We start from the raw sequence: 16724 nt of genomic DNA, 5'->3' as shown, positions 1-16724 counted from the left end.
TGATGGAACGACATCAGTTTATTAATTTAGTATTTCTGCTTCTATCTCAGCAAATGATTTGGATTCAGGAATATGCAAAACAAACAAAAAAATGTATCTGTTCTAGCATCTGTCAGTTGATATGTATGCATATCAATCAGTCAGACAGGAATATGGACGACTGCCTGACAACTACTGGTTGCTAGGGAAAAACAAGTATTCCTCCTGTTGAATCAACCTGCTGTGAGTGGTCGTTCGAGGGTACTGGGAGTCACTGTGAAATCAATCGTTAGGCCACAGCAACCAACTGGTTTCTAGACCTATGTGACTGAGGCTTTGAGACAAAACAGTGAGCTGCCACAAAGTAAATAATTTATCATACAAAGCAAATTAGTAATCAGTAAAACATCCTCAGAAATTCTGCCCAGTGAATTATAACAAGGTGTAAACATTTTGGCTCTACAGTCTCATTGTGGGGTGTAACAGGAGACATTCAAAGCTTTTCTACTTCAACTTTTTAATATTTCTGATACAAGAGGGCTGTTTTTGTTCTTAATAAATATTCATAGTTTGACTGTTTCAAACTAGGTACCTGATTTCAAATATAATCAAGGCTAGTGTAACAATACCTATTTGTTTGGAGTTTTCAAAAGGTGCATACTCACTGTGTTGCATCAACACATGATGAGGACTGGGAAAGTGGGAGAGATTTGGGGAGATGTGCATTGCTTCCAATAAATAACTTTGTTCTGCTCTTTTAAATTATCTAACAAGAGCCTGACAGCTGCAATTTGAAGAAACATACAATAAGAGAGTCTCAGCAGGTAGGAATCTACATACTAATGAAATCTCACACCATTTTGATTTGCTGCAAAGAAAACATGACTAACACTCTGGATTAAAAAAACAAAAAACAAAAAAACTTTTAATCTTATATCCACCAACCACAAATAATGTACAGACAAAAAATGCCATGGCAGTGAATGCTATAGTAATAGGTAAATACTTTTACCAAATAAATAATGCATTCTGTGTGAATTGCTGTATTGAAATGTATACAAAAGTACTGTGGTAGACAACCTCAAGAATTTTACCTTGAAAGGGTTGTTGTGACCTAACAAGCCATCCAAATTCTGATCCATGTTATTGCAGTTATAGTTATTGCAGTATAGTAACATGTTATAGTAACTCTATTATTAGATGCACAGCTTCAACAACGGCCACACTGATTGAATATATATATTCATATTTTCCCCTGATAATTTAATTACCAAATACCCCCAAGCCAAGTACATTTTCCAAGCCTACCACAAAACACAGTCAATCTTAGTCAATACGATGCAAGGAAACGATATACAAACAGCCACACAATGGGACTCGATCAAAATCTCTAAGTGATAGTGACAGCATGTCCCAACTAAGCAGAGTTCACCCTGTACCTGAATTTGAGGTTTTAGCTCTGCAGAGATGAGAACTGCAATGACTCGTGGTGGTAGTGCTACGATCAAGTTTAAAAGTCGTCTTGGCCGGCAGCAAAATGATCGTAAAAGGATGTGCAAGGTTGGAGTCAAGTATGCTACTCTTGAGAGTAAACAATGACTGAACACACCTGCTCAGTATAACAACCTGTGCAGACTGAGCTTACAGAAATAATAATTTCAGCACAAATCTCATACATCTTTGACTTTACTGGTTGTAAAGAAAATAGAGCAGTGCGGCGACCAAAGAAAATACTGAATTATTCTAATTAAACTAAAAAAAAAGAATGAAGAAAGCAAAAGTAAGATTAGTCTAATCTGTGTAAACCACTGTAAACAATAACTGAAGTAACTATCGATTACTACATTTATGTAGAGGTTAACACGTGAGGAGCGGATTGAAATTGTGTTGATATCTGGTGAACGCAGTAACCGGGTCATTGCAGCAGATTTCAATGCAAGACACCCTACGAGACCACCCATCTCCCATGCTACAGTCAGCAAACTGCTTGCTAAGTTTCGTGAAACTGGTTCAGTGTTGGATTTGCCAAAATGTGGACGCAAGAAAACTGTCACTAATGAAGAAACGTCAGGACGGCTGTCCTAGCTTCATTCAGCAAGAGCCCACAGCGTAGCACTCGCCGCATGTCACTGGAGAGTGGCATTAGTCGAACATCCCTTCGGTGGATATTAGCTACTCACAAATGGCACCCTTACAAACTCCAGCTACTGCAGCATCTCAACGAGGATGACCCAGATCGGCGCACAGAATTTGCAGAATGGGCAAAACAAAAATTGGAACAGGACCCTCAGTTCACGCACAAGATTTTGTTCAGTGATGAGACAAACTTTTATGTGAATGGTGAAGTTAACAAACAAAACCACCGCTATTGGTCTGACACTAACCCACATTGGATGGATTCCTCCAAGACTGTTGGAACAACAAAAGTGATGGTTTGGTGGTATATGGAGTACAACGATAGTGGGTCCATTCTTCATCAATGGAAACATCAAGGCCACTGGATATTTGAAATTGTTACATGATTATGTGTTTCCCTCTTTATGCACTGAAGCCGGCACGTTCCCGGAGTTTTTCCAGCAAGATGGTACACCACCACATTATGGGTGCCAGGTCCGAGCATTCCTAGATGAGCAGTTTCCTGGAAAGTGGATTGGTCATCGTGGGCCAGTTGAATGGCCCCCAAGGTCTCCCAATCTGACCCCCTTAGACTTTTATCTTTGGGGTCATCTGAAGGCAATTGTCTATGGTGTGAAGATGCGAGATGTGCAGCACCTGAAACTACAGATGCTGGATGCCTGTGCTGGCATTTCTCCTGCGGTGTTGCTATCAGTGTGTGAAGAGTGGGAGAAGAGGGTTGCATTGACAATCCAACACAATGGGCAACACATTGAACACATTTTATAAGTGGTCAGAAACTTGTAAATAACTCATGAAAGAATAAAGTTACGTTGAAACCAAGCACACCATTGTTTTTCTTGTGACATTACCAATAAGCTTGATGTGTCACATGGCCCTCTTCCTATTGAAAACACAAAAGTTGTATCCAAGATGGCCGACTTCTAAATGGCCACCTTGGTCACCACCCATCTTGAGGAGTTTGCACCCTCACATATACTAATGTGCCACAAACAGGACTTTAATATCACCAACCATTCCCATGTTATTACGGTGTATCCATATAAATGGCCCACCCTGTATGTATGTGTGTATATATATATATATATATATATATATAGATGCCCCCAAGGGTGGTGGAGAATGACCGAGCTAAGATCCTGTGGGACTTCCAGATACAGACGGACAAAATGGTGGTGGCTAACCAACCGGACATAGTGGTGGTAGACAAACAGAAGAAGACGGCCGTAGTGATCGATGTAGCGGTTCCGAATGACAGCAATATCAGGAAGAAGGAACACGAGAAGCTGGAGAAATACCAAGGGCTCAGAGAAGAGCTCGAGAGGATGTGGAGGGTGAAGGTAATGGTGGTCCCCGTGGTAATCGGAGCACTAGGTGCGGTGACTCCCAAGCTAGGCGAGTGGCTCCAGCAGATCCCGGGAATAACATCGGAGATCTCTGTCCAGAAGAGCGCAGTCCTGGGAACAGCTAAGATACTGCGCAGGACCCTCAAGCTCCCAGGCCTCTGGTAGAGGACCCGAGCTTGAAGGATAAACCGCCCGCAGGGGCGTGCTGGGTGTTTTTTTTTTGTTTTTTTATATATATATATATGCAATGCATATGAACTAATGACTCACAAAATATAGTGTTGTTCTTTATCATAGTGTATCAATCAGTGCAATATTCATAGTGTAGGCTGCAAAAAGTATGTGCATTTTGCTATTCACAAGAAGCGTCTGCTCATGTAAATCAGATCTCAGGACAAAAAACTGTTGATTTGCATAAAGCTGGAAATTTTTTAGACAGTCACCTCAAAGAGGTCAGGTATTTGTCAGTGTAGAGTTTAACAAATTCTCCTAATGGAAATGATTGAGTGCTGTGCCAGGCAGCCAATGCCCAGCTAAGGTGACCCAAAGCCACTGGCAGAATGCTAAATCAGAGGGGGAAAGGAAGAAAAATGAAAATGCGAGAAACAAAAACAAAAAAAACAAACAAAAAAAATCAGAACAAAACAAAACCAGAGAGTAAAAGCTAAAGGCTAAAATGAATCTTTGGAGCTGGTTAAAATCTCTGTTCATGAAGTTATTGAACTGGCATGTTGCCCATGACTTTAGAAAGACTGGCACACTAAAAACAAACAACACTGCATGCCTAAGGTTACCAAAGAGCACCTTGGCAGCTCACACACAGCAGGACTGAGAAAATATTTTGTAGATAAGGTTGAAAGTTGAAAACACAGCACCACATAAATGGTGTAAACGTGCCAATGTATACCAAAATGATAACATCATCCCAGAGGTAAGGGAGAAAGGACTTTGGGTTGTCTTTGCTACCTCTGGTTATGGAGGGGTTGCCAATAGACGGCAGGAGGGAATTAACTGTGCCTTTTGGAGATTTTGTGGAATGACCTTAAGTCAGCCATTCACACCAGAGAGTGTGGCTGAGCTGAGGCAGTTTGGCAAGGAAAAGTGGTCCAAAATTCCCCCTGAATGTTGGACATGTCTGATCTGCTTTTGCCTGTTTGAGGTTACTGCTGCCTGGCCAGTTTCAGTTGCAAGTCATCAACTATACTCCCCACAAGCACTGTGAATGTTTGATCTGTATGCTTAATAAGGAGCTTAAGCCGACTGTGTTTGTCTATACTTCTTAGGTCAAAATCTGATGACACTGTATGAGCAGGTCCTGCAGGAAATCAGGTGCAATGGTCATGCATATATCATTAACAAAGTGCAGTAGATGCACATATGTTGTTGATACACACACACACACACACACACACACACACACACACACACACACACACACACACACACACACACACACACACACACAAAGACAGTTTGCTTCTTTTCCAATGCAGACAGTAACTACGCTGCCTACGTTTTTGGATAATGAAACACTTTTGTAGTATTCCCTCTGTACACCACCACAGAGGATTTTAAATCAAACAATCAAGATGTGATTCAAGTGGATACTTTTGAGGATTTTAACGGTTTATGAATTACAGTCAGAACTATAATTGGACAAAGTAATATTATTTTAAGTATTACATTTTTTTTATTATTTAGACAGAAATCCTTTTCAGGCTACAATCTCCATGCTTCTGTGTTTCCTCCCTTGAGATTCTCTGCTAGGTCTTTACTGTGGCTGCCTTCAGTTTCTCAGTAACTGAAAAGGATGCTCTGCTAGGCTGAGATCAGATGACTGACTTGGGCATTTCTTTGCATTGAGAAAGTTTCTTTCGTAGTTTCCTCTGCAGTATTCTTTCGGTGTAGCATTTGTCCAAATCTGAGCAATACAGCTTCAGAATTTATCCTGATTTATACATTTATAAACTATCCCTTAATACTGCCTACTCCATGTCTGACAGATAATGTGGTACACCACATTTCTTCATTTGTTTTTCTCCTTCATACTTTTCCTATCATTCTGCTGATGCTGATTTTGGTTTCATCTGTTAAAATATTTTTTTCTTTTCATGCTATTTTGTTCAGCAAAGTTTAATCTGACCTTCTTATTCTTGAGTGTAACCAGTGGTTTGCAACTTGTGGTCAACCCTCTGTATATTCAATCAAATTTTATACAGCGCCAAATCACATATTGTAAGGTGGACCCTACAATAGTACATATAGAGAAAAACCCAACAATCATATGACCCCCTATGAGCAAGCACCTTGGCGACAGTGGGAAGGAAAAACTCCCTTTTAACAGGAAGAAACCTCCGGCAGAACCAGGCTCAGGGAGGGGCGGCCATCTGATGTAACTGGTTCGGGAGAGAGAAGGAAGACGGGACAATATAGAGTGCAGATGTTAATGTTATCTTTAACTCCTCAACTGTTTTCTTAACTCAGATGTTGTGAAGTTGTTATTCTTAATCATGGAAATAATTCTGCCATCATGCACTTTAGTGATCTTTTGTGGTCTTTCAGTGGTTTTGATGTCTCTCTCTAGTGTATTCATTCTTTTTCATAATGGTCCACATTTTTCATTTGATCAGTCTTAAAGTTTTTGCTATCTCCCTGATAGGTTTATTTGAGGTTTTCAGCCTAATAATGGTTTTCTTTACTTTTATCAACATCTCTTTGGATCTCAGATTATGAGTTCCAGTGAAAAGGAATCAAATGCAAGGTCAGCATGTGGAATCAACAATCTTTAATCTGCTTAATTTGTAATGAAATGCTAAGGGAAGATGCCTCACCTGCTATGACCATTAAACTGCTTGCCAGTCAACTTTCCAATAATATTTGAGCATCTACAATCAATCAATCAATCAATCAATCAATCAAGGCTTTATTCACCACATGCAGGTTGCCCCTAAATGGGGTCTATGCACAAAAATGGCTGTAATCCCTAAACAGTTAATCCAGAACGTTTGTTAAACCCCTTAAATTCAAGCTGAAAGTCTTGCTGACAGCTGAAAATTCACTGCCCTGGTGTACCGAGGCAAGATTGCAAAAGAGCAAAACTGTCTAAAAACATAATAAACAAAAAGTACAGAAAAAAAGTAGTGAAAGGACAGAGTCTGCTTTTAAGGAATGATTTTTAAAGATTAGTCACTGGATTAAAATGCCCTTTAAGCATAGGCTTTATAATTCAGAGAAGATTGCAGACCTGTAGCTATGACAACCCAACAATGCTAAACTCTCCTGTGCACGTCACAATGAGCGCCCAAATTGCTGTGTATCGTAACAAGACATTTTCTGTTCTTCAGAGAGGGTTGGAGTTTACTTTAGAAAATGTGGTTTGGTCTTCGATAATCATTCCCCCCCCCCAAAAAAAGGAAGCGACTGAATGAAACCTTAGCCTGACAATCCTGCTGTATATCCAGACATACAGACATACAATACAGTGCCAGAAATAGAAATTAATATGGAGCCCGTCTTTGGTTTGGGCTGATGAACAACCACACTGTGAGTTAAATGTCACAGTGAGCAATGTGAGGCATCCAAGAATGGCTTAATGACACTTTGGCATTTCACTGGCCTGGCAGTGATGAGCCTAAACCTGAGCCACAGGAAAGCAGACACAAATCTTCAGCACTGGATTTTCATGCTCATCTATCCTCTAACAGTTATGGTACAAGGCTGGAGAAAACAAACAAGGAAATGCCAACGCCCACCCCACCCTCGCACCGCCGCTTAATATACTCACTTCAGAACAGCAGCGTTGTACATCTTGGAGAAAGCTTGATGACAAGGTCAGTGAGTGCCTTGACTGAACATGATTATTACTGTGCTGGGATGCTCACATATCAACCGACAGTCTGTGGTGTTTGAGCATAATTTCTAAAAGAGAATCTCATTTCATCTGCAAAGTCTGCACTCAGACAAAGAAAAGACAGGCATAATTGAGGTCATGATCTGAGAAAAACGCTGACAACAAATACCCAACAGAGCAGACACACACATACACACACACACTCTCTTCCACAGAAGATTTTAAAACGGAAACTTTCCAGCTTCTCACGTAATTCCTGTTTGAATTTTGGCGACACAGCAGTTGCCATCATTACTATTGCGCTATTTGTGCTGACACATCTAGACGTGCACTTTAACAACTGACCCGACCAGACATAATGCATTATGACCACCTGCCTAACAACTACCAACTTAGTTTATGTGCTAATGCTGCAGCACTGAAGGTCAAAATTTAGACATAACATAATTTGTCAACAACTGATTGCAACATCCACATTTCTAATTGTTTCATAATCTAAACTTAAAAAAAATCCTTAAAGTTGTTAAGTGCACACCAAAGTTCTGAGTCTGCAGTGACATTCACTGTATTAATGAAACTTTTGCATAAGTCCAATAATAATAATAATAATAATACCAATAGAAATTTAATTTTCCTCAGCTTGAGAAGTTGAAAAGTATGTGTCAACAGTGGCCCAGTTAGAAAGTAACCTCAGGAAACTGTGTGAGAAGAGAAGTAGAGCTTGTTTTCCCCTATTCAGTCACTCAGACCAAGCTGACTGGACAGCAGCTGTCGAGTGAGATGGATGTCTGTTCACTATGAGGGCTGAGAAACTGCTGACAGAGCCTCCTGCTCTCTTACTAAAAAAAAAAAGAGGGCAACAGAGAAAATCATATTTGGAACTGCAGGTTACAACCAGGAAACCGCCGAACTGACTGCATGCATCATTTTTATTACATTTTAAGAGTTTTACTTTGGATTTGGAACATTAAAAGAGATTTGGGCTTGAATTTCCCTCCATTCAGACTGTAAACTTGGTTTGGCATGTACTCAAAGTGTTAGCAGTCCCTTCATTTACTGTATGAGAGTGACATTTCAACACAATGCACTCACGCCTGAATGTTTTCAGAGCAAGAGGTGGGGTACGCGTAGATGCGGTCACAGATCAATGCCACCACCCATACAAATGAGCCTGGGCTGAATGAGAAAGATTAGAGCAATCACTTGGGCACACAGCAGATAGGGCTGACAAGAGTGTTTGTGAGCTTTCTGGACATGATGCATTCAGGTGTGAAAGGCAAACAGGATTGCTCCACAAATACTAAACAAAGACAAAAGACCCACGTGAAACACAGGATCACATCAATAAACACTCGTCAGAAAAGCATCAACACTTTTTATGGTGAATTGTTTGAATGCATGACTGGTATACGCTCACTGGCCACGTTGTTAGGAACACTGTACTAGTACCAAGTTGGATTCTCTTTTGCCTTCAGAACATGATGGAGCCATCCTTGGATGTTGTTTATACCATATTCTGACCCTACCACCCTAATGTGGCAGCAGAAATTGGCAAAATGTTGCCTAATCCGCTGAGTTAATTTTTTAATTCATTATTTATTTATTTTGGTGAACATGTGTGAATTTTAGCCTTAGCTTCCTGTTCTGACAGGAATTGCACTTGATGTGGTCTTCTGCTACTGTAACCCATCTGTTTCAAGGTTTGACGTGATTTGTTGTATTTTCAGAGATGATCTTCTGGTTGTAACGAGTGCTTATTTGCATTATCAGCTGAAAGTAGTCTGCCTATTTTCCTCTGGCCAGAGAACTGCTGCTAGCTGGATATTTTCTCTTTCTCAGAACAGCCTGTCTGGCTTCAACAACTATGCCTTGATTAAAATCACTTAAGCCACTTTTCTTCCCCATTCTGATCTTCATTTTGAACTCCAGCAGGTTGACCTTGTCTGCATGTCTAAATGCACTATTGCTGTCATGTGATTGACTAATTAGAAACTTCTATTAACAAGCAATCAGACAACTGTAATAAAATATTAAAGTGTATATGTTTCATGTTAATTATCCATACCTGTGTTTTCCTATATCCAAGAAGAAAAATAACATATAGCACATGCTCCTGGGTAAAGTGAAAGAGTTTCGTTTGAGCCTAATATTGTGTTGGTCTCCCTTTTGCTTCCCAAACAACCTTGGTTCATCGAGGAATGGACTACATTAGACCCCTGAAGGTGTGTAGTGGTATCTGGCACTAAGATGTTAGCAACAGAACTTTTAAGTCGTGTTTGCGAGTCGGGACCTCCATGGATCAGAGTTGTTTGTCCAGCACATTTCTCAGATTCTAGATTGCGGTTTCACCACTGTTCCTTCCTTGGAACACTATTGATAGACCACTGCAAACTGGTAAGACCCCAAAACAGCCACGGTTTTGAAGATGCACCAGTAGTCTAGCCATCCCAGTTTGGCCCTTTTCCAGTTTGGTCAAATCCTTCCGTTTGCCTTTTTTCCTGCTTCTAACACATCAATTTTTGACAAAATCTTTACCTACTACCTAATATATTCCACTCACAAACAGATACCATAATGCAGAGATAATCAGTGTTGTTCACGTCACCCATCAATGGTCATGTTTTGCCCAATAAGTGAATACTGCAAGACAGTTTGTAACAACATTTTAAAAGGAATCCTATAAAAAAGCTGTTGTGAATCATGCATCAAAATGTATTCATAACTTTGGGAGAATCTGGATATCAAAGATTGGGTTGTCATGAACTCTTTCTGATCTTAAAATAATTCCAGAGGGCCTTGCAGTTGATATGAATAATCAAACCAAAGGCAAGAGCTCCAACTTCATGTCCAAGGTGTAGAGGCAAAAAAGCACGGACATGACTGAGGGGTTCAGGCTCAGTGTCAAACTGCTCTACTGCCGTTTGAGTCACTGTAGCCAAAATGTTACTATTTGTCAGTGCTGGTAAGATAAGTTCATGTCGGGAACCAAGTTGCTTAAAATGATGTGCAAAATTTAAAGAAAACCTGCATCCTATGATTGTCTCACAATGAAGCAAAACGAAAGAACAACAAAATAAAGAAAAAAGAACAACAGCTGAAAATAATAAAGAAATATACCAATTATTTAATCTTAGTCTGGGAAATAGAAAAATGTAAACATTATTATAATGTTTTTTATATTTCACAGGATAACCTTTACATTAATGTCACAGAGTGGACAGTAATGAAAAAAAGGATGGTTCTCTGGTCTGCAACTTAAACACAACATGGGCTACAAAGTATGCCAGTGTGCGTGAGTGTGGGGTGAACAATTTCCCCAACTCTTGTTAAAAGGTCAGCTGGAGTCATTTTGCTTCTCTATTATCACATCCTGATTAGTTAAGACAACTGATGTTGAGTTAGTGAGTCAGTTTAGTTTCTCATGCAGTGTGGAAGTAGCAAGAATCATAGAAACATAGAAAAGTTTTTCACAAGTAAAATCTAACTCACAGCCTAATTACACTGCAGATAAAAGTACAAGTCATACACTGATTTTGACCTATTATTACAAAAATAATATTACTCAATATATCACTGAAGCAGATTGTTAGTCTGTATTTTCTTATATAATTACATTTACATAATTTTTACCATGAGACATTTTCTGTATTATTAGTATTTTATTACAAAATTAACTTAACAAGGCAGCAAATGAGCAGACACAGGGGATGCGATTAATTTAATTAATTAGTACATGCCCTTTTTTGCGAGGCCCTCCTTTGTTTTACAAGAAAAATGTTTGCGCCCCCCCGGGCGCACGCCCGCGTGCACGCACGAACACATCCTCCAACCACACACACCCATATTTTGCTCCACTGCGGATTATTTCACACGTCAAACATTTAGTAAACAATTAAGCAAATACAAGTAATCAGCAATAAATTAGAGGTAGTAATAAAATAAACTAGGCCTACTAACTAATTTGCGCTACTTCCATAACTACAGGGGTATTTTTGAAAACGCAGCTGTTTCGTCCACACGGAAACGGCGTTTCGAATCACCAAAAACTGAGATTTTTTGCGTTTACGTGTGGACGAGGAATACAGAGTTCGTCATGCAACGTCAAAGGTATGTGCCTTTTTTCACGTCACGCTGTGCGCCACGTTATTGTTTACATGAGATAAATTGCAGAATGGCAGATAGAGACAAAATACTGTTAATCTGACTATCTGCAGGTTTTACACGCTTACATATACACACAGTTACTGTCCCTCCATTTAGAAAGGCAAAGGCATCACGTTGTGATTATTTTATGTGCAGTTGTTTTTTTCCTGTGTAATAATATTCAACATTGCTATCAATACATTTTTCAAAAAATGCCTCTTTGTGCAAAATGGGTTCAAAAACATAAACAACTGTGGGATACTGTTTGTCCGTGATTTGAACCGGGGGAACAAATCGTGGCAAAAACGGCCTGATGTTATTTGGATCCCGCTCTAACTTTACTGTACAAAGAGCTAACATCTCCAAAATGTCAGGAGTAGGTAGTCGTTACAACAAGTGTTTCTGAACTAAAAATCAAGAATGTGGGATCCTGTTTGTCCGTGATTTGAAGAGCCCAGCGCTGCTCCTGACGAAAGGAAAACCAATTCTGCAGGGGAGACCTACATCGGCACTTGTGCAGGTGAAACCAAAGGGAAAATATGCTTCCCCAGATTTTCTAGTCTTTGGCTTAGAATGAAGTTGTTTTGGAAACATATTCAGCGATGCTTCATCTCCTACTTTGCGGTTGTGTGGCCGCTCCGTAGCAGTGTCCAAGCGTTTTTGTTTTTGTTTTCCTTTTCATACCCCCCCGCAATGGCTCTGCACCCCCCCCCCCCAGGGGCCGGGCCCCACGCTTTGGGAAGCTCTGCCTTAAGGTATTGTAGGTACATCAAGGTTAAAAACATTTAAGTTAGTCAATTGCTAGGCAGTTGCTAGGCAACTTTAAATTTAGACCTTTTTTCCCCCTTGCAATTTATGTGTATGAGAGTAAAACTCACCAGGTCTGTTTTGGGCATGTCCTGGTAGTCAGACGAGTAGTATGTTGACGTTTTCACAAAGCCATTGTCGCCCGCAACCTTTGGAGGCTGAGCATGTTGTCGGTATGTTGCGCTCTTTGGGGTCCAGCAGAACAGGCTGATGGACTCACGGACACAGCGCTCAATGTCAATTTCTGCACACCACAAATAACAGGAGACAAACAATATTAAAAAAAATGTTACTTGTCAGTGCATGAGGCCCTCCCAGTCAAAGAGTAATATACTTTTGAACAACAGAGTACTCTTCATATACTTTCTGATGGATTTTGTATAAGAAAAATCATATATTCTTTATGCTCACCCAGCTAGCCAAAGAACTGCTGATGTATACATGCAGCCTAATCATGATCAATGCATTTTTTTTTTTACAATACTTAGCTACTAAGCTGCTCTGTCAGGCTCTAGGACAGAGCATCGTGACACATGGCTAACATAAAGAACACGTATCATAGTAAATTATTCATATTTTACTCTAATGTTGTCCTGCCCTTCGGAAAAAGGTTCAGATCCATCAGGTGCAAAACCAATAAACTAAAGAACAGCTTCTACCGCCTGTCAGAACCATTAATGCAAATTAAGAGTGTGAACAGACTTTATTCTGTCGCTGCAATTGACTCTGTTGCTGCCATTCCCTGTGAAATATTTTGGTCCTTCCTTTTTCTGTGCGATATTTTGGTTTCTGTGCAATATTCTAGCAGATGTGCAATTACCATCCCCATCCTTAATGGCCATAGCCCTTCCACCCTATTTATTATATTATATTATTGCCCTTGTACACCCAGAATGTTTCTGTAACTCATACACTGTGTATATAGTGTACTTCTATTGTTGTACTTAAATTGTTTTTCTTCTTTGTATATTGTTTTCTGTACTTCACACTTTTGTGGTCTTGGTACCTAATTTCCCTGTGAAGGGAAATGCACAATGACAATAAAAAAGTTCTAAGTTCTATTTAGCTTATTATTATAGAATCAGTATATTTGACACTATTGGAAATTCTGTGTAGTTCTGCAGGTCTCAAACTGGGCAATTGGCAAAAAAAAACATTTAGAATATAAAATATCACTGCTAAATAAAATGCCAAAGCTTTACTATACTCAGCCTGAGAAAACATGAATGTTTGTAGTACTTGCCTTATTAATAGTAGTAAGTTAAGCATTACATGTAAAACAAATCAAAGAACTGCTAATTTCTGCATTCTAAGTTAACACCAACATCTTATTTAAGCAAACTGTTTAACTCCTTTGTAAGAATATGAATGAATTATTTAAAAAAATAAGTGATTCTTTCTCTCAACTCACATATAAAGCCTGAGAGATTATGTAAATGTAGTGTGGGAGGTTTGGTCAAAGAAGTGAGCAGTTTGACCTTGGCATTTTGCTGCCATTAATAGTCTTAAGTAGTCATCCAGCAGCGCCAGTGGCTCCTTCAGATAATAACTGCCCATCGTTTAGCAGCCGCTTCTCATCTGAGCTCTTGTCTAGCAAAATTTCTACTCTTCCTCCCGATGCCTCTGTACTATTATAAACCCTTTCTGCTTCTTGTGCTGAGAATAGAGAGGATTAGGGAACAGGGAGTCACTGGATTAGCCAAGGATTTGGATAAATTAGGAATTCTTTCCCTTGCAATCTCTTACACTGACAGCCTCTCTTTTTCACCCCTCTTTTCCGTGGCTAATAAGCAAGACTGGCTAATGAGCACTCCTTGGTATGACCTGCACCTGGCCAAGGCTCAAGTGAAACTATATACAAGATATATCTTTTCCCCTCATCTGTCCCGCCGCAGTGTCAAAGTTAGGGGGTTGTTAGCTCTCCTGGGCTAGCACCTCAGAAACTCAGTTACAAGGTCCATTCTGGTGAGAAAAAAAATGCTCGAGGTCTGAGATTCCTCACCGACAGGCTTGCAGGCAGTTCTGGGAAACGCATTTTTCCCCTCCCTAGAGCTATGAATGCTGCATGCAATCACTCTTGCTACTAAAAGAGGCAGAAATGAAGAAGAGGAGATTGATAGCTGCTTTAATAAGCCCTGGGCTCAGCTGGGGCATTTTCACACAGCCAATTTTGTTAAGAAGTCAATTTTTCTTTTTTGTCAGATGAAATTACATTTACGTAATTATGTATAGGTGTTGAGTGTGGGCTGCGACTTGTTGCCACAAATGGAAGAGTAGCATGATTAGTTAAGAGCAACTCAAAGGCCTTTTGGAATTGGACGATAGCTAATGTAAGATGGAACTTACAAGCATGAAGATGAGAGACCAGTCATTTCAAATAAGTATAGAGCATTTGTTTCAACCCATTATGTTGTAACGAACACACTATGAAATTTTAAAAAAAATTATCCTTCAGTGACCTGTACATAATAAAATCAAATAGTGAGGCTTGTGACAAACCCTTTGTCACTTTTTGAGTGGTGCACTTCTTTAACTGTAATCCATTATGACATTGCAGTTATTCTAGCTACTGTGGGTCATCTGTGGGAAGCTGCAACTTACTGAGGATAACTTCTAGCAAAATACTAGTGCATGATGCTTTAATATACACACTTACAATCGAAGAATATCAAAACTATTGGCAGATGAAGTGAATAAGATTCAATGCAAAGTTCTGCTGTGAAGTCTCAGGATTCATGTGGATGTTTCTTCAACACGTTAACATTTTAGTTCAAGCACAGTCCTCTAATCACAACACACTCCCCCATGGCAGTGGTCTCCTAAAAAAAGAACAGCATTCTCCAACACTCCTCGTGAATGAAGGTAAAAAAAACAAAAAAAACAGCCCAAGGTGTTGACCTGGTCTTTACAATCTCCAGATCCAGATACCATGAAGGATCAAGGTGACATTCACATGGATGACAGGACCCAAGGTTTCCCAGCAAAACATTCCCCAAAGCATCACACTGCTTCTGATGCGTTGCCTTCTTGCCATGATGAATCCCAGTGCATCCCAGGTAGTCCCCAAGTAAGCAATGCGCACACACACAGCCGTCCAACTTGATGCCTTCGCTCTCCACGTTCACCAATGATTCATAGACACCTATGACCCTGTCGCTAGTTCACCACTGTTCCTTTCTCGGATCACATTTTGATAGATGCTGACCCAGTCAACTAGCCATCACAATTAGGCCCTTGCAAAACTCGCTCAAATCCTTGTACTTGCCCATTTCTCCTGTTTCTAACACATCAAAATGTTCACTTGCTCGTTAATATCAGTAACCAATATCTCAGTATATAATTTAAACTGAGATATTGGTTGACTGTATCTGTGAATCCTGCATCAAAACATATTCATAATGTTTGCAGAATACAGTGGGGCGATCGTGGCTCAAGAGTTGGCAGTTCGTCTTCTAACCTTCTAATCGGAAGGTTGCCGGTTCGAGCCCCACTGGTGGTGGTCAGAGGGCCCGGTGGTGCCAGTGTCCGGCAGCCTCGCCTCTGTCAGTGCGCCCCAGGGCAGCTGTGGCATACAATGTAGCTTGCCATCACCAGTGTGTGAATGGGTGGATGACTGAATGTAGTGTAAAACGCTTTGGGGTCCTTAGGGACTAAGTAAAAGCGCAATACAAATACAGGCCATTTACCATTTACAGAAATCAAAAATTGGGTTGTCATGAACTATTTTTGTTCTTAAAATGTAACATGATTCCAGAGGGCCTCACGCTCATATAAATAATCACACCAAAGGCAAGCCTCCAGAGGCTTTCTGTTTATGCCTGATGGGTCAGAGCTCTTCTGGTAGTGCAATGACATCTACACAATAGTGAAGTAGTGTAGTTTATTATTGTGATTACTTAATGTACACTTATAGTAGTTGCTTAGGTCCATGATTTACACTGTGAGTATATAGCTGTAAGTTGTTCAGGTATCATTATTGGAAAGTTTGCATAATTATTTCTTTACCCAGTCAATATATGTCACTACTTACCCACCATCTCGCACTAAGAAATCAATCTTAGCTGATCTGAAGTGTTCAGTATTACTGGTATTATTCAGTATTAGATTTAGAAGAGTTATAGAAGTGCCTATCTTGTAAAGACAGCTCAGTATTGACAATAATATCCTGCAAACAAGTGAGCTCACTCCAAGTTGTGTCACAAGAATGAGAAGGATTCTTCAAATGGTTTGATTGCACTGTTGCTTCTTGTGAATCAATCTGTCTGAGATATTTGGCTGAAAACAGAAGAAATACTTTTGAGAAGTAAAGCCTTGATTTCTTTTCTTAGACTTTTAGAAGTCTAGAAAATTAGAAAATCAAATCTAAAGAAGGTATAAAAATGTTTAGTTTTGAATGAATCAATTGCAATTGTGGCTACAAAGTCAGGCTGCACTTGACACACAGAAATATTGAGACAAAAGAA

General features: G+C 39.8%; 1 protein-coding gene across 3 annotated transcripts in view; it reads right to left on the bottom strand.

Moving 5' to 3' along the window:
- The window catches only part of tbck (TBC1 domain containing kinase), a 52988-nt gene that overhangs the window by 10903 nt on the left and 25361 nt on the right, over positions 1-16724 (bottom strand). For all 3 annotated transcript variants that reach the window (XM_040024029.1, XM_040024030.1, XM_040024031.1), the window contains one exon: positions 12333-12505. In XM_040024029.1, the coding sequence (XP_039879963.1) occupies positions 12333-12505 (173 nt within the window). The remainder of the gene's footprint in view (positions 1-12332; positions 12506-16724) is intronic.

The sequence above is a fragment of the Simochromis diagramma genome, unplaced genomic scaffold (genome assembly GCF_900408965.1).
Source record: "Simochromis diagramma unplaced genomic scaffold, fSimDia1.1 OVJJ01000302.1, whole genome shotgun sequence".
NCBI lineage: Eukaryota > Metazoa > Chordata > Actinopteri > Cichliformes > Cichlidae > Simochromis > Simochromis diagramma.
The sequence above is the reverse complement of the archived record's forward strand: the minus strand, read 5'-3'. Positions and strand labels throughout refer to the sequence as shown.